Raw genomic sequence first — 18,523 nt, 5'->3', positions numbered from 1 at the left:
AAAATTGCTTGTTTCTTATGAAATTCAAGCTTTATATTCTTCTGTAATGCAATTTCCTTAGCTAAAATCATAACACTTGTAAATCTTTTTTCTCTATATCTTTTAAAAAAATAAACTAGACCTCTTAATTGACAGAGCCGTCTCGACTCTCGACCATAAGGCCACTAAAGCAATCGTTTGGAGCCCTCGACTTTTCCAAGGAATGAACTAGGCCAAGAGATTTCAACAAGTTTTTCAAGGAACGAATATAGGCTCAAATAATGACAAAATGGGTGCACACCGTCACAAGGTAGTCATAATGTAGGTACAATAATTGGGTTCACTCTCAAAACTTGTGCCTAAGGTTATTTCTTGCATTCACCAAAGTTAAACAATTAGACCAAAAAGGCAAATTCAAGGAATCCACACAAATAAACCTCACCACTCAAGGCACTTAAAACACAATCATTGGACAAAAAGCTTGCGTGCAAATGGTCATTGCCAGTCTCACAATTTGATATGCAACTAGTCACAGCGAGATGCTAGAAGTTCATGAAAGAGTCATGCAATTTGAATTGACTTATAGAACCCACACAAACACACTTCTCATCAAAAGCACTATCCAAGACATCAATATTGATTACGATCGATACACGAATATTCACAATAGATGTTCAACGATTTCATGGCAGTAGATTGAGGAGAATCAAAGATGACCAATTTCCTCCCTATCATAGTTTAGTAAAACAACCCCTAACAATTTACTACTAAATCCCAACTTCACACACTAGTCACCGCTTCTTCAATCACATCTACATAAGACACCACATGCATATTGTCATGGACTTGCATATATTGAAAAGTAATTTTCTGATTGTTCACCCAGAACTTTAATTCGACACTTCCAACATTACCGATTGCTTTCCCGGTTGCCAAGAATGGCCTATCCAGAATAATAGGAATCTCCGCATTGATCTCACAATCAAACACCACAAAATCCGTGGGAAAGATAAATTTGTCTATCTTCACTAGGATTCCATGAAGACCGATGCTAATTTAGACTTAATGGCAATTTTAAGGCTAATTTAACTCTCCTCATTAACGCGATTAAATATCAAAATCGAAATAATTAAGATTATTTGATTTATTTATAAACATAAAAATATATAATTCAATATTTAAAAAAAGAATAAAATAAAATTATTATTCGCAAAAAAAATAAAACATATTATGTATCTGCTTATTGGTTAATAATTCTATTATGTATTTAATTATCATACTTTTACTTCGGTTGGGTAGTTTGCATCATGTTGTTTTGATTGTATTCTAGGAATAGAAGGAGCCACAACTCTTTTTTCATGTGACATACGTAAGACTATAAAATTGAAGAATATTTTAGAATATTTGACATTTTTTTTAATTCAAAGTTATAAGATTCAAATTTTTTTTATTTTATTTTCATATTAAATATATGTCAAATCAAAATCACGCTATAATATTTTAAAAGACTACAATATATAGTCCAAATGCTACCTTTACCCTATGATTTTATTGTTTAGAAACAGTATTTTAACTTTTATCCAAAGTTCGATTTATAAAGCATCAAAGTTGATAGTATCAATGCTTGCCTGATGCGACTCATATATTTTTTATTTTATGACAAGTGTAATCACGAACGAATAATGGGATCGGCTTGATAAATTTTCATATTCATGTAATTTCAATAATAATACTTTTCCGTTTCTTTTTAGTTGTCATAGTTTTCTTTTTGATAGTCAAACGATATTAATTTTGACCAACACTTTCAGATATATTTGCAATTTATAGTATTTCCGTATAGTTTTTGAATATCTAAAATTTTGTTTTGAAATATCAAATGAATGTAATCTAATTTAATTTTGAAAATTAGTTAAATTAACTCTCGAAAAATACAATATGACAACTAAAAAGGAACGGAAGGAATATAAGACTTGGCATAAAACGTTAAATCTTCTAGTCAACCCTTAAATATAAAATAAATCTAAGATAAGAGGAATAATTCAAAAACAAAGATGAGACAAATTATAGAATATCTCTTGCTATAGTTCTCACATAATAATGTCATAAAGTATGTGTGCCCTATATATATGTGCTTTAACTTTAACCCAAAAATCCTCAATTCATACAAAATCACACCAAGAGCATTTTTGTCTAAACTAACATACAAAACTAATTAGTTAGACATGGAACTGTTCTATGCCTCTCTTGTTTGCCTCTTTGTCCTTTTACTCTCCCTCTCCTTCCTCTTTCTCTTCAACAATAAGAGCAAATCCATCTTGTCTTGCCCTCTTCCCCCGGGCAAGTTCGGTTGGCCGGTTATCGGTGAAAGCCTTGAGTTTCTCTCTACTGGTTGGAAAGGTCATCCTGAAAAATTCATCTTCGATAGAATTTCCAAGTACAATTCTAACGTTTTCAAGACTCATCTTTTAGGTGAAAAAGCTGTTGTTTTTTGTGGTGCATCTAGCAATAAGTTCTTGTTTTCGAATGAAAATAAACTAGTTCAAGCATGGTGGCCAAGTTCAGTAGACAAAGTCTTCCCATCTTCAACACAAACTTCTTCAAAAGAAGAAGCTATAAAAATGAGGAAAATGCTTCCCAATTTCCTCAAACCCGAAGCATTGCAACGTTACGTTGGAATCATGGATCATATCGCGCAAAAACATTTTCAATCGTGGGAAAATCAAGAAGAAGTTCTTGTTTTCCCTCTAGCAAAACGTTATACTTTTTGGTTGGCTTGTAGATTATTTGTGAGTGTAGAAGATCCTAACCATGTTGCTAAACTTGCTGACCCTTTTGATGTTTTGGCTTCTGGATTGATTTCTATACCTATAAATTTACCAGGCACACCATTTAATCGTGCAATTAAGGCCTCGAATTTTATTAGAAAAGAGCTTGTGGCAATCATAAAGCAAAGGAAGATTGATTTGACCGAGGGGAAAGCGTCAGACAGTCAAGATATATTGTCACACATGTTATTGACAAGTGATGAAAATGGCAAGTTTATGCATGAGTTGGATATTGCTGATAAGATATTAGGATTGTTGATTGGTGGCCATGACACTGCTAGTTCTGCTTGTACGTTTATTGTCAAATACCTTGCTGAGCTTCCTGACATCTATGATGGAGTTTACAAAGGTAATCCAACTTTTCATACTTCATTATCGTAAAAAAATATTTATACAATCAGATTACATGATGTAAATCTATTTGATAAGTATTAATAAGTAATCTGATAAAAATGGTAAAAAATAAGTGAAATTACACTATTTATATAAAAACTTTTCTAATAGTCGGTCGATACGGTATATAACTTAAAAAATAAATAAATTATGTGTTTGAACATTAGTAATTGATAAAAATAACAAGTAATATTCATTTTTGTATAACCAAGTCTTAGGAAAACACACTTCTTATCTAAATTTATTGATTTGTTTTTATTCTACAAAATTCAATGATTTATTTTGACTAGTCATATTTGGGGTAATTTATTTTCAACAGATATTAATGTTTTTATTTTCTTTGTATTTGATGAAAATAGAGCAAATAGAGATTGCAAAATCAAAGGGTCCAGGAGAATTATTGAATTGGGAAGACATTAAAAAGATGAAATATTCATGGAATGTGGCATGTGAAGTTCTAAGACTTGCTCCACCCCTTCAAGGTGCTTTTAGGGAAGCCCTTGTAGACTTCACCTTCAATGGTTTCTCCATTCCAAAAGGATGTAAGGTATGAAAAAGAAAAAGATCAATACTATATATGTTGTGTTATTTTGATCAAGTTATAAATCAGCTGATTGAGCGGTATATATCTGTAATTTTTCCATAATTAATAAGTACTATCACCAAATCAAGGGAAAATAGGATATGAGAAGTAAAAGAGAGAGTCTAAGGGCGTGTTCGGTACGAAGATGACATTTGTTCAATTTTCATACATTCGGTTGGTCAAATATTTTGAAAATTATTATGTCTAGAAAAATAAGCTCCTTAAAAATAGTAAAAAATAATCAATTCCCTAATGAAACTAACAAAAACAAGCTCTAATAGTGACCTTTCACATTGATTGTTTCCTCCCTACCCTTCAACACACCTCATCTTCGCCCCTAGTCTCCATAGCTCTCATCCCACCATCCTTCACCCCTATAGCCCTCATCCCACCCTCAATCCCCGCAGCCCTCATTTCACCATCACAATGATTTTGGTTTTTACAATTTTGGTTTTCAATAAAAAATTCATATTAACAAATGAAAAAATCAATTTAATTCGTTGGGTGACTTTATAGATAAACACTTATAGTTAGTGGCTTTGAGTTTATAAAATAATATTGAGGGCCATTTTGAGAGAAGAGCCCTTAGTTGATTAACTTTAAAGTTATAAAAGAAAATTGAGTGATCACAATTTGAGAGAAGAACCCTTAGTTGAGTGATCACAATCTGAGAGAAGAACCCTTAGTTAAGTGACAATCTGAGATATTATCTCACTTAGGGTCGATACGAAGAGAAAGTTTTCCAACCCTGACTCTCTTCATTCTCAACACACCTGACTATCTTCATTCTCAACCCTCATCCCATCATCCCACACCCCCAACTCTCATAGTATTTGTTTTGAGTTATATACAAATATTTTCAGGATAATATTTTTTTGCTTAATTACGTATGGAACACATCCTAACTCTTGTTTGTGCATTGAAATTGATTTGTAGATATATTGGAGTGCAAATTCAACACACAGAAATCCAGAAGTATTCCTAGATCCTTTAAAATTTGACCCTTCAAGATTTAAAGGAAATGGACCTGCTCCGTACACATTTGTACCTTTTGGTGGTGGACCAAGAATGTGCCCTGGAAAAGAGTATGCTCGTTTAGAAATACTTGTTTTCATGCACCATCTTGTTAAAAGGTTCAGCTGGAAGAAAATTATCCACGATGAGAAAATCGTCGTTAATCCCATGCCAATTCCGGCTAACGGACTTCCGATCAGACTCTATCCTCATCACAACAAGACGTAAATAACTTAAATTGTTAGAGAGAGTATATCGAAATTGATGACTCGTACGTATTATGTTGTGGTTATATGTATGTTGACTTTATCTCTTCGTTAATTAAGGCAATCTTCTATATATATAAAGCAAGGACATAGGCCAAAAATAAATAATTGTTCTTATTTTTAATGTCTTGAATTGTTATTTATATAAACTTCTTAAAGTTTTGATAAAATATGATTTTGATGGTACCTTTATTTTTATTTTTAATTCTTTTTTCTTGTGTTATTTGTTTTGAAGATGTTGAATCATGCTCAAGTTTAAAGAGGTGTTGTTAAAATTATCTTCATAGGCAATTATTGTTAAAGCGTGAAGTTTCAAAGTTTGAATTTTTATTTTTATTTTTTTTGTAAATAGGCTCTGTTTTAAGTAGGTATTGTATTGTTGCAAAAAGATCGATTACATATTGAGGAGTTTAAATATGATTTTTTGGGTGATTTGATGTAATTTTAGAGATGTTTTTTTTAATGAATCTGATGTTTGGGTTCAAGGAAGAAGACGAAGTCAATTTTTTTTTGTATAAAAGAGTATAATATTGTATATGGATACATAAATATCTCTTATAATTTTATATAATATTGTATATTAGGTATACAATATTGTATATTAATTTTAAACATTTTTGTAAAAAAATAATACTATAAAATTTCGTATATTATTGTATAAGAATATATAGTAGCTTTGAATCCCACCTCTTCTCTATTTTGATGAGCCCATTTTTGAGATCATGAGTCACACACGGTAATTCTATACTCCCTTCGGTAATTTTTATTTGTCATAATGCGTTTTTCAAAAGTTAATTTAACTAATTTTCAAAGTTAAATTAGATTACAATAATTTGATATTTAAACAAAAAAATTAGATATTCAAAAACTATGCGAAAAGTACTATAAATTGCAATTTTTGCATATCAATATGATAAAAAAATACATCTTAAGATATTAGTCAAAGTTTTTATAGTTTGACTCTAAAAAAGAAAACTATGACAATTAAAAATAGACGGAGATAGTATTTTTGTATAGTGTGGACTAACTCCATATTTTACTTGTTCATTTGGTGTGTCGTAGAGAGTCCATAAAAGAATGTGTAATATATGTTGGGCTGCATATATTGTATTTTGACCTATAATACGACAGACTTTAATCCAAATTGTATGTTTGTTCATTATATTCATTTAAATCCTTGCTAAATAATTTGATTGTGATTTGTGATACATATGGGTATTACGAAATGGGTAATTACTGGTTAAATTGACTTATTTAGTGTAAGGTGATAGATATCAGGTGTCAGTGCCATATCTTATTATATTTTAAGACTTGGACAATTTATTTTTTTATATAGATGATATACATATTTTTAACTTTATTTGAGATCTTATACGAACAAAATATATGTGTAACTTTTAGAAATTTTTAAATTGTAAAGTATTGGGCTAAAATTTATTTAAATGAAATATAAGTATTGATGATTTAATTGTCGATCACCACTAATTTGAAATTAAGCTATTGTAATTAGGGGTAGTTTGGTAAAGTGTATAAAAATAATGTTAAATATAGTGTATTAGTAATGCTTGCACTAGTTATGCTTGCACTAACATAAATTATTTCTTATGCATTGTTTGGTTTGGTGTATTAAAAATAGTATGCATTGTATAAAAATATTTATTTACAAAAGTATCTTCCACAATTATGGTGAAAAAGATGTAAAGCATTTTTGAGGGGTAATTGAGTCTTTAACCATGTTAATGCATCATACATGTATTAAATTCGTTTGCATTACTAGTACCTAGAAATTTGTGGTATTAATAATACAATCTTCAATACACAATATAGTGTATAATTAATGCAAACATTAGTTATACATAGCATGAAAAATATACCAAATAAGGAACTAACAATATAAAGAGCTAATGCGTGCATTATTTTTGCTAATACACTCTACCAAACAACCTTTTAAATTCTCACTTCCCGTACAATTATAATTAAATGCGAAGATAATTCAGAAAATATGATACTACAAAAATTAAATTGGCTCATAGCTCATGGCATGTGTGGCTCTACATTTCAAAGATATATTTCTATTTTATATATTATGTTACAAGACCAAATAGTTTATTTTTCATTTATGTACAAGTCGCACACTTATAATAAATCATTATTGCCCAATTTTGTAATTCATAAAATATTGTGTATAGTTAAGTTGAATGGTTCATAATCATGAACTTATAATTAATTGAAGTTGACCTATAATGACAATTGAACTTGACAATAATTTTCTTGATGAAATGAAATAATAAAATATGTAATTTTAATGTTTTCTCATATATCTACAACTTGTAAGACTTTTTAGGAAGTAGGTATCACCGACATGTTCACAATAATATTGCTTTAAGCTGCAATATAGTCTAATATTTAGTCAAAGTACTATGCTTTGAATTTCTAGGTCATGAATAATCAAGGAATGTTATAACATTTTATTTACTTCACTTTGTTTTATCTTATATTGAAATATTCAATAATATTTTTACTCATTGCATTTTAAAGAAATATGAGATAATTCGATAGTACTTTATATTTAAATAAATATGTCCACATTTTTTTTATTTCTTAATTTCACATATCATTTAACACCCTTGGGTATGGTCTAGTGATCAATAAAGTGGTAGGTTCAATTTATGATAAAGACAAAAAATACTAGGTGATTCTTCCTATCTGTCCTAATCTTGATCGATAGAATAACCTAATACATGTTACTGTTGGGAGGTGGGCGAAAGCAGATATCTAGTATGGACAATTGGACATTGAAGAAAAACTTGGAGAAAATTTTCTGTGTATTTCCTTGCTCAACAATTCTGTACATACTAATTCTATTTATACAATTTTGCTACCCTCTAATTTCTGTACTACAAAAGAAAATAAGACAAAGAAATAAGAATGATATTTACACTTGGCAAAGAATAATTGGTTCTTCCTCTAACAAACTCCAACAACATCATGTGCCTCTCATATGTGATGGAAGATATATTTTGGAATGGGCACAACTGTTGCTTTACACGTGGACGCTCCAGATCTGATCTATCAAGTAATTGATCCACGCTTGTGATGTTGCCACGTATCTTGTTTCTTTTTCATTAACGTGTCTGAATTAATTTCAACTGGTTCAAGTGTTGACTTGTTATTTTCTCTTCCAAAATCTGCATTGGATCCATGATTGCGACTATCAGATGCAGATGCTTGATTTTTGTTCCCAACACCCCTCTTTAAGATGGAGGGGAGAGAAACGACACCCATCTTGGACAAAATCGAAAAATGAGAAGGACCACCAAGAGCTTTTGTGAACAAATTAGCAAGCTGTGAAGAAAAAAGAACAAATGAAAGAGAGATCAAGCTGGCAAGAAATTATTGCCTCATGAAATGGTAGTCAAGCTCTATATGCTTGGTTCGTTCATGGAATACGGAATTGCGAGCAATGTGGATTGCAACTTGACTGTCCGAATGAACTGGAATAGGCAAAGATGGAGATACAGAGAGATCTTTAAGAAGTTGAGTCAGCCAGGTAAGCTTTGTTGTAATCTTTCTCATAAATCTGTATTTCGATTTTGCAGACGATAAGAAGACAAAAGTTTGTTTCTTGGACTTCCAAGAAATAGGCAATTCACCTATACTGATAAAAAAAACCCACTAACAGATCTTCTAGTATCTCGGCAAGATGCCCAATCGGCATTGCAAAAAGCCAAAAGGGAAAAAGAAGAGGTGGAATTAAAAAATAAACCTTGACTTGGGTTCAATCTAATGTACTAAGAACTCGTAATGCAGCATCCAAATGACCCTGACAAGGGTGCTGCATATATTGACTTAGAGTGAGGACAACAAATGAGAGATCTGGTCTGGTGTGAGTGAGGTATTTTAGTTTGCCCACAAGTCGCTGGTAAATGGTGGGATCAGTAAGAAGGGGACCAGAAGAAGCAGTCAATTTGGTTGAAGGATCTAAGGGAGAAGATACAATAGGCTTATACTCTAAGTTAAATTCTTGTAATAACTCCAAAGCAAATTTACGTTGACTGACAATGCAACCATGAGATTCTCTAAGAACCTCTAAACCAAGAAAATAATGAAGCTCCCTCAGATCCTTAATTTGAAAAGCAGTGTGAAGAAAACCTTTTATAGCTACAGTCTCATTAGGAGAGGGATTGTAACCTTTAAAAGTTAAAGCATCGGAAAACTTGACATACCACTGCCTAAAAGCTTGTTTCACTCTATATAAGGACTTGGTGAGCCTGCAAACATGCTGACGGCTGGGAGGAAGCACGCCTGAAGGAAACTTCATATAGACTTCCTCTTGAAGCTCTCCATGGAGAAAGGCATTATTGACATCAAATTGTGAAATAGGCCAGTTTTTCTTGATTGCAATAGCAATGAGACACCTGATGGTTGTTATCTTGATGACAGGGAAAATGTCTCATTGTAATATATGTCTTCTTTTTGTATATCTCCCCTAATAATAAGTCTAGCTTTGTATCTCTCAAGAGTACCATCAAAGTGCTGCTTGACTTTGAATACCCATTTACAAGGTAGAGCCTTTCTACCGGGGGTAAAATCACCACTTCCTAAGTGTTATTAGCCTCCAAAGCTGCAAGTTCTTTATCTATGACCAACTTCCAATTAGGGTCTGAACAAGCTTGTTTAAAGCTGGAAGGCTCAACAATAGCAATGATAAAACCAAATAAAGACTGATTCTGGACAGATAAAGCATTAAACGAGAAAGAAAGGGGTTGTATATGGTTAGTAAAACATATATCTGAAACATTTGACAAAAATACATGAATTGCAAATGAAATCAGTTAAGTAAGTAGGCTTTTTGGTGAGTCGGGTGAATCTCTTTTCAGCTGGAGGAGGAGGAGAAGGAACATTAAGTGGGACAAGAGGTTCAGGGTTAGGCACAAGAATATCAGGTGGTATTGTGGAGGAAGGAGTAGGTGAAGTGGTGGGCAAGGAATCATCAAAAACATTATGTGTGAATTTAGGAAAATTGGGTTCCAGAGTAGAGTTCAGATTAGAGAAAGGAAAGATGTGCTCATAGAATTGCACATCTCTAGAAATAAGAACCTTTCTAGTTGTAAGGTTAAGAAGTTTGTAACGTTTTTGACCTTGTGGATATCCCAAGAAAGAACAAGCATCAGCCCTTTGGTCAAATTTGTCCTTGTTTCTTTTCAAAGTGGAAGCATAGCAAAGACAACCAACGATTTTTAAGTGTTTATAATCATGTGGTTTAGAGAAAAGAAGTTCTTAGGGAGTTTTTCCATTAAGAACCTTAGAATGAATCCTATTAATGATGTGTGTGCCAGTCAAGATGGACTTCCCCAATAACATTTGGGTAGGTGAGATTGAAATAGAAGTGCCCTTGCAACTTCTAACAAATGCATGTGCTTCCTCTCAATAATGTCATTTTGTTGAGGGGTAGTCACACAAGAAATTTGGTGTATGATTCCTTGGGACTTGAGAAATTTTGCCTCTTGTATCCCCTTTCCCAACTCCAAAAGCATTATCTGACCTAATTTTTTGAACTTTGAGGTCAAATTGTCTTTCAACCATCAACGAGAAGTCTTTTAAAATTGAGAATGCATTGCTTTTGACATTTAAAGAAAGTCCAGGTACCCCTACTGAAATTATCAACAATGGTGAGAAAGTACTTGTATCCATTATAAGTAGGTACCTGGAAAGGACCCCAAGTGTCTATGTGAATCAATTCAAATAGCCTCTTAGAAGCAATATGTCTAACAGGGAAAGGGAGTCTGGTTTGTCTTGCAAAGGGGCAAATGTCACACACAAAATCAAAATTGGAATGAATAGAAATAAAGCTAAAGTGTTTCATTGCTCGAAAAGGCAAATGCCTTAATCTGGCATGCCAAAGAGTTACATCTGAGTTTGCATTAGCAGAAAATAGAAAAAAGAATAGAAACTGACTTGGAAACATGTCCTTCTTTAATAGAAACTACATTGAACTCAAGCAAATTGCTACAACTAAGAAATGTTGGCTCTAGAATGTAAAGACCATCTGTCACTTCACCAAAAGCTTGTTCCCTCTTCATCGAAGGGTCCTGCATGATACATCTTTCTAGGTTAAATAAGAGAGAATAACTAAATTGACTGTAGAATTGATGAACAGATAGAAGGTTATATCTGAAAGTGGGGACAAAAAGAACATTTTGTAGAGTAAAGTCAGGAAAAATGGGGACTCGACCAGTGTGTGTGACTTGAATTTTAAAAAAATTAGGCAAGTTTATAGTTACAGGAACACGTAAGGGAATCAAATTCAAAGAGGAAGTAGAGTCAAAACACATATGTTTAGAGGCTCCTGAATCCACAATCTAGTCCTTAGAGTTATAAACAGAAAAACAAGACCCAAAGTATTTAGCAATTGTACCAGCGACAACACCTGCATTTATCCCTGAGCTATAACAATTCCTTCTCCTCTAGTCCTTCCTTGTTTGAATATTTGTTTAATTTGGAAAAAAAAATTTGGCTGAGTTAATCAATAATGCTTTCATCAAACTCTCCAACTCCGTAATCTTCATCACCAATTGCTTCATTTCCTATGATATTTCCTGAAAATTCCTTGGGTTGGTATTCCTCTGGATACCTAATCAGTCTGTAGCAGCCTTGTGCTACATGTCCAAGTTTGAGACAATAAGAACAAGTAACATTAGCATTAAACTTCTTCCTCCTAGCATTTCTAACCCTTTGAGGTGGATAACCTCTTGGTGCTTGACCTGGAAACCACTTCCCTTGAGCCTGGTTACTAGATCTTCCTTATAGTTGATTTTCATTCCTTTCTTGGATCTGATTTCTAGATCTCTGTGGATACGGAGTTGGTTAAGTAAATTTCTGCATGTTAGTTCCAGATATCTACATAGGGTAACTCCCTGTCATGAATGAAGAATTGTTATGAGGGAATTGAGGGTTTACATGAACTTCCCTCTGATTCTCATCTTGAAGTAAGAGATAATAGGCATGGTTAATCCCTGGTAAATGATTCAACATCAGTATGTTTCCCCTTGCCTGGGTATAGATGTCATTTAACCCCATAAGGAATTGAATAAGCCTTTAATCCTCAATGAATTTACTCATCTTTTGCTTGCCTCACAGATACATACACATGAGCAATTGATGTGAGAATTGAGGGAATCCAATTCATCCCACAACTTCTTTATCTTAGTAAAATACCCCATAACATCATTGGAACCTTGCATTAATCCATTTATCTCTTTTTGCAGGTTGTAAAGCTTGGCTCCATTGGATTGTCCAAATCTCTGTTCTAGATCTTTCCATAGATCTTTTGCAGCTCTAGAATAAATCATAGAATGAACAATGTTCTTGGACAAATAGTTGAGTAACCAAGAGGTGACCATATCGTTGCACCTGCTCCATAATGAGAAATCTGTTGTTGTAACTGCTGGTTCAGAACAACCTCCATTGATAAATCCAAGCTTGTTCTTGGTAGAGAGGGTAATCAAGATAGATCTCCTCCAACCTTGATATCCTCGACCATCAAAAACCCCATTCACAAGAGTCATCCCTGGGCCATCAGTAGGGTGAAGAAAAAAAGGGTTGCAGGAATCAATACTGGTGAATCCAACAATGATTCCCTGAGTAATGGTGGAAGTGGTATTCAGAACTCTTCGGGGTTAACCATGATTCAAAACAGAAAAAATATAAACGAAAGTGGGGATCTATTGCTCTGATACCATAAAGAAAAACTTGGAGAAAGTTTTTTGTATGTCCCTGCTCAACAATTCTGTACATACTAATTCTATTTATACAATTTTCCTACCCTCTAATTTCTGTACTACAAAACAAAATAAGACAGAAATAAGAATGATATTTACACTTGGCAAAGAATAATTGGTTCTTCTTCTAACAAACTCCAACAACATCACGTGCCTCTCATATGTGAGCAAACTTATTGCTTTACACGTGGACACTCCAGATCTGATCTATCAAGTAATTGATCCACGCTTGTGATGTTTCCACGTATCTTGTTTCTTTTCCATTAACATGTCTGAATTAATTTCAACTGATTCAAGTGTTGACTTCTTGTTTTCTCTTCCAACATCTGCATTGGATCCATGATTGTGACTATGAGATGCAGATGCTTGATTTTTATTCCTAATAGACATCATAGTCATAAAAAAAGTTGCACATATCGCTTATATATTAAAATAATAATAAATAAGTATCCAAAGAAATACTCCTTAATTTTGTAATAAGTACCCCTATTGATGTCAACCAAATAGTTTAATTATGTCTATTTTATATTAATATATTTCACAATTCACATTGACAAGCTTTCAACTAATATCAAAATAATTTTTTACAGAAATTTCAGTTCACTAATTTTATGCAGTCATTATGTATACTTTATTTTTGTGTTTTTAACTTTTCAATGCACTAATATAATGATTAATTAAATTGCGAGTTTTAAACATACAATCGCATATATGATATTGATATGTGAAGGTAATATTAAAAATGATATAGCATGCCAAGAAAAATTAAAATATATTTTGAAATAAATATATTATCGATGAATATGATAACAACGTGATTTATCGAGTTAAAATGTTGTTAGTTTCAAATTGATATATTGTTGGACAAAAGTAAAGTTCAAGTCAAACTTATATATGTAATAAATGTACTAAGAAAGAATGTCTAAATTATTATATTTGTTTTCTTTGACTGGGTCAATTAGAGTTAGCTCAAATTTTCAAAAGAGGAAAATGCACATTTGACTTGAATTTTGTCATAAAATTTTTTACTTTACTATTAATTATAAATTATAATTGTGAAATTTTTCCAATTTCTGGCATAACTTCAATAATCCTATTATACTTTTAGGGTCGTTTGGTTGAGAATAATTATCTCAAAAATAATTATTTCAAAATAAGTTATCATGAGATAAGTTATTCCACCATATACGAGAGATAACTTATTTCATTACTAAGGAGTCGTTTGGTGTGAGGTATAATGTATGAAATAAAATGTAGGACTATTTTATTCTGTATTGGTTGGAAGTATAAGACAGTCTTGAGATTATTTATTTCTCCATTTATATATACTTTAGTGATGAGATAAATTATCTCATATACATGGTGGAATAACTTATCCCAAGATAACTTTTCGCGGAATACTTAATCCCGGGATAAATTATTCCCAACCAAACGACCCTTAAGATATAAATGGTAGGATAAATTATCTCATGACTGTCAATCAAACGACCCCTAACTTGAATTTTTATACCTTATGTCTCACATCGACCGAATCCTTACTTCTCAATTCTCACTTCCCACTATACTATTATTAATCATTTTTTTTTAATAATGTCACATTATGTCATGATTGAAATATGGATGTAATAGGTTTTTTTTTTTTTTGAAAAAAAATAATTTGAATTATAAGAATGATTAACGGTGAAAAATTGTTTATCTGGATTCTGGGGTGATTACACCACACTAGTCACTATATTATCTTATCACTGTTAAGTGATTTTATGAAAGTGAAATATATATTAACTAATCATATTAAGTGTAAGAATACGTATCATGCATTTATTGATTTAACATAAAAAATTAATATAAACAAATAAAGATATTTTATTTTTTACCCGAGATAACTTATTTTATAATTTATATTAAATTAGTAAAAAAAGATATTACTATCTATTAGTATCAAATACATAAAATAAAAATAATTTGATGAAATATGTAAAAATTATTATGCATTTATGTGAGGAAAGAAACAAGTTGTTTGAGTCCAAATAAAGGTCGACCCCAGCAAGTGGGTATGCAAGGAGACAAAAGTGGCCTGGAAAACTAAAACAAAACGAGAGACCAAAAAAACAAGACTGACTGCAAAAGGCCAACAATACATTCATTCATTCATTTTCTTCTCCTCTCTGCTTTTATCTCTTTATACGACATCGTTTCTCCACCGCTGCTGCTGCTCAGACTTCCTTTTTCGGTCGATCGGTTTGTTTTCAGACCATATCTCAAAGTCAAGTCTACTCGATCCAGGTAATTTTACTACTGGATCGCCTAATTTGTTGATTTTTTGGGGTTTTCTTCACTTCAATTGAAGGATTTCAGCTGGTTTTTTGCTTTTGTTGTTAAATTCTTTAGCTATGTTTTTTGCCTGTTTTGTGCTTCATGTATCTGACTTGTTTTCTTTCAAGCTTGAGCTACAAATCGAAAACGCGTTTTTGTTCTAATTACGATTGAAACCTCAACTGTTGGGGGAGATAAATGTAAGAGAGGAAATGGAACTTCTTACCTGTTGGGTGGGTCTGTATATGCTTTTTTTCCCCCTCTTCTCAACAAGTTCACTTTTTTTTAAAATTATTTTTTAGTTATTATATATCTGTTCTTTCAGATGTTTCAGGCTTCTCAAGATTTTTCTGCATGTAATTCAACAAAGTTCTTTACTCTGTCATTTCTCAAGAATCCCCAAACAGCAAAATATTGTTCCTTTAAACAGCAAAACATTGGTCCAAATAGTTCTGGCTTTACAAAACGAATAAGACATTAATAGGTTTTTGCGAATCTATACTTAGTGTGCTCTATGAAAGCATATACTCATGGATTACATTTAATGAGTCATTTAGCTAATTTGAAGGAATTAAATGAACTGAAATATTACTTCTGAGTGTAGACTCAAGAGACAGTTTCTCAACAAGCCTTTCTTCTGTGGGTTCATTTTGAAATTAATCGTTGTTCAGTTATTTTCTCCTATTTGTTTTTTGTGTTTTGATGCATGAAGTTGGAGAGAAGAATTTTTAACAGACGAGCTTCTCACATTTCATGATTTGTACAGGTTGTGGACGGTTGAAGTTTGACTTACAAATCCTCATGCTAAAGAACCTATAGTTTTTTTTTTTGCAGTTGCTTAGACGGGAAAATGTTGGAGGCTCCAAAGTTTGCAGGACTTATAGACTTAAATGAAAACCCTGATCATTATGGACTCTCACAAAATTTTTACCATAAGCTTGATGAGGGATCACACATGTCAATCGATAGTTATGGGAGCTTGCAGATGAGCAATGGTGGAGGTTCAGTTGCAATGTCCATGGATAACAGCAGTGTTGGATCAAATGATTCGCACACTCGTATTTTAAATCATCAGGGTCTTAAGCGTGTTCACAATAACTATTCAGTTGCAGCTAGTGTAAATAAGGGAAAAGCTTTGCATGGGTTGAGTGATGATGCCCTAGCTAAAGCGTTGATGGATCCTCGATTTCCTACCAATGGGCTTGAGAATTATGATGAGTGGACAATTGATTTGAGGAAGCTCAACATGGGGCCAGCTTTTGCTCAAGGGGCTTTTGGGAAACTATACAAAGGAACTTATAATGGTGAGGATGTTGCTATCAAGCTTCTAGAGAGGCCGGATAATGATCTTGAGAGGGCTCACTTGATGGAGCAACAGTTTCAGCAGGAAGTTATGATGTTGGCAAGGTTGAGACATCCAAATATTGTTCGGTTTATCGGTGCATGCCGTAAACCCATGGTGTGGTGTATTGTCACTGAATATGCTAAAGGAGGATCAGTTCGTCAGTTTCTCACTAGGCGACAAAATCGATCTGTTCCCTTGAAGTTAGCAGTGAAGCAGGCCTTGGATGTGGCAAGGGGTATGGAATATGTGCATGGCCTGAATCTGATACATCGTGACCTGAAATCTGACAACCTACTAATTTCTGCTGATAAATCAATCAAGATTGCGGACTTTGGGGTTGCTCGTATTGAGGTGCAGACAGAAGGAATGACACCAGAGACTGGAACATACCGTTGGATGGCTCCGTAAGGCTCTAACCCTTTAGCTGCCTCATTAAATGTGATTGCCTTATTTACTGTTACCTTTGTCAAAAAAAATGCGATTGTCTTATTCTAGCCTGGTCTTTTGGCAAAACCATAATACTGAGTTTTTATTTCTTTTTCAATATGTTAAATATTAACCATAACACAGAGCTATTTCGGCTGTTCCATAGATTCTTTAATGGTTTTAGTTTCCTTCATTTCATAGAATTCATTCAAATGTCTTGCATACTTGTGTTTGCTTTACAATTGCCTTTAACTTATCAAAGACAATAGAGAAATATTATCAGTAAGATATGTTTATGTTCCAATATGATATTTGACTGAACATTTTCTTTGCACTATATCTACTAACTATATAATGATCTTATATAACTGCAGCTTCATTGCCTAAAGATAGATTTAAAGTGAAAAAGTGATAGGATTTAATTTTTTTCCCTGATGATTGAGAAATCTGTCTTGATCCAACCAGAGCTCTCCAAAATCGGGGATGATGGACCCGACCCGCCCTCTACCCTCAAACCTTTGGGCCAACAGAGCTTTCGAAACTTGGGAATAATGGGCCCACCCCTCTACCCTCCTCTTAAATTATGTGGATTCAATTGATGAGCACAAAACACAACATGATTTTCAAAAGTTTCACTACTCGAAAGTAGTATAGTAAGATTGTGACGAATCAAAAAAGCTTGCTAACTATTATTTAGGGGATCAAAACTTGAGTTTGATGTGGTTATTAACCACGATTATCGACTACAAACGTAATTAAAGACAATTGATAACGGAAGCAATAATTACTATCAATATGAGATGTAGGGTAATATACATAATACTAATGCAAGATTTTAGCAATTAACTCAGATTCCACAAGTTTAAACTAATGTAATCCCAAGAATGTGCAAAAACTATGGATAGAAATAGATCTTCGGATGATTTCTCACAAATATCATCAACTTATAACTCAAGATAAATTATTCAAGAACCTCTTTCGATTATCAATGGAAATGTTCAACTTGAGCTAAAATAGGATTGTACAAAGATAATCATAGACCACTTCCTCTTCCGATTAAAGCATCAAGAATAGCTCAACAATCAATTAAAACTACTATCCACAAGTAACAAGAATCAGATCTAAAAACGTCAATCAATACACCATATCTGTGGAAACCCAATAAGAGAAACTAATCCATAATAGCATAAAAGAACATCAAAGAATAAGAACTAGAAAGCATACAACTGCCGATTGATTCGAACTTCCGTATTGAATCAAATAGTGATTGAAAGTAACAAATTTGAGCGCTTCAACTCTTCTCCGCTCCTCCAATGCTTGCTAGGTCAAAATTCCTCTCAAAAATGTGTTGTCCAAGTATTTATAACATGTCCCAAAAATTTTGGATGAAAATGACCCCAAACAAAAAAAGCTGAAAAATCTCTTGAATTTTGGCCTAGGGTTGGGGCGGGGCATGTAGGTCGAAGGAAAATTTCTAGGACCTTTGTTTCTCTGCGGGTTGACACTCAAACTTGGCAGGAAGGCAAGTGCACACAACGTGGCGCGTACGGCCAAAATTGGTTGTTGGTCAATTTTCATGTGTTTCCGCTTGTGCTTTC

General features: G+C 33.0%; 2 protein-coding genes across 3 annotated transcripts in view; both read left to right on the top strand.

Annotated features, from left to right (window-relative positions):
- The window catches only part of LOC125876491 (serine/threonine-protein kinase STY13-like), a 143,271-nt gene extending 126,126 nt beyond the window's left edge, over positions 1-17,145 (top strand). Inside the window, exons 2-3 of one of the 2 annotated variants that reach the window (XM_049557681.1) lie at positions 15,068-15,124; positions 15,974-17,145. In XM_049557681.1, coding sequence (XP_049413638.1) covers positions 16,005-16,907 — 903 coding nt within the window. In that variant the 5' untranslated portion in view covers positions 15,068-15,124; positions 15,974-16,004 and the 3' untranslated portion in view covers positions 16,908-17,145. Of the gene's footprint in view, positions 1-14,955; positions 15,125-15,973 lie in introns of those variants that run through there. The other variant, XM_049557682.1, reaches the window with a different exon arrangement.
- LOC125876484 (beta-amyrin 28-monooxygenase) lies at positions 2,202-5,147 on the top strand. The gene is made up of 3 exons (XM_049557672.1): positions 2,202-3,153; positions 3,557-3,744; positions 4,717-5,147. The coding sequence occupies exons 1-3, from the start codon at positions 2,202-2,204 to the stop codon at positions 5,020-5,022; spliced, it is 1,446 nt and encodes a 481-aa protein (XP_049413629.1). The 3' UTR covers positions 5,023-5,147.
- Positions 17,146-18,523: the final 1,378 nt, after the last annotated feature.

Source organism: Solanum stenotomum, chromosome 9 (genome assembly GCF_019186545.1).
Source record: "Solanum stenotomum isolate F172 chromosome 9, ASM1918654v1, whole genome shotgun sequence".
In the NCBI taxonomy this organism is placed as follows: domain Eukaryota; kingdom Viridiplantae; phylum Streptophyta; class Magnoliopsida; order Solanales; family Solanaceae; genus Solanum; species Solanum stenotomum.
The sequence above is the reverse complement of the archived record's forward strand: the minus strand, read 5'-3'. Positions and strand labels throughout refer to the sequence as shown.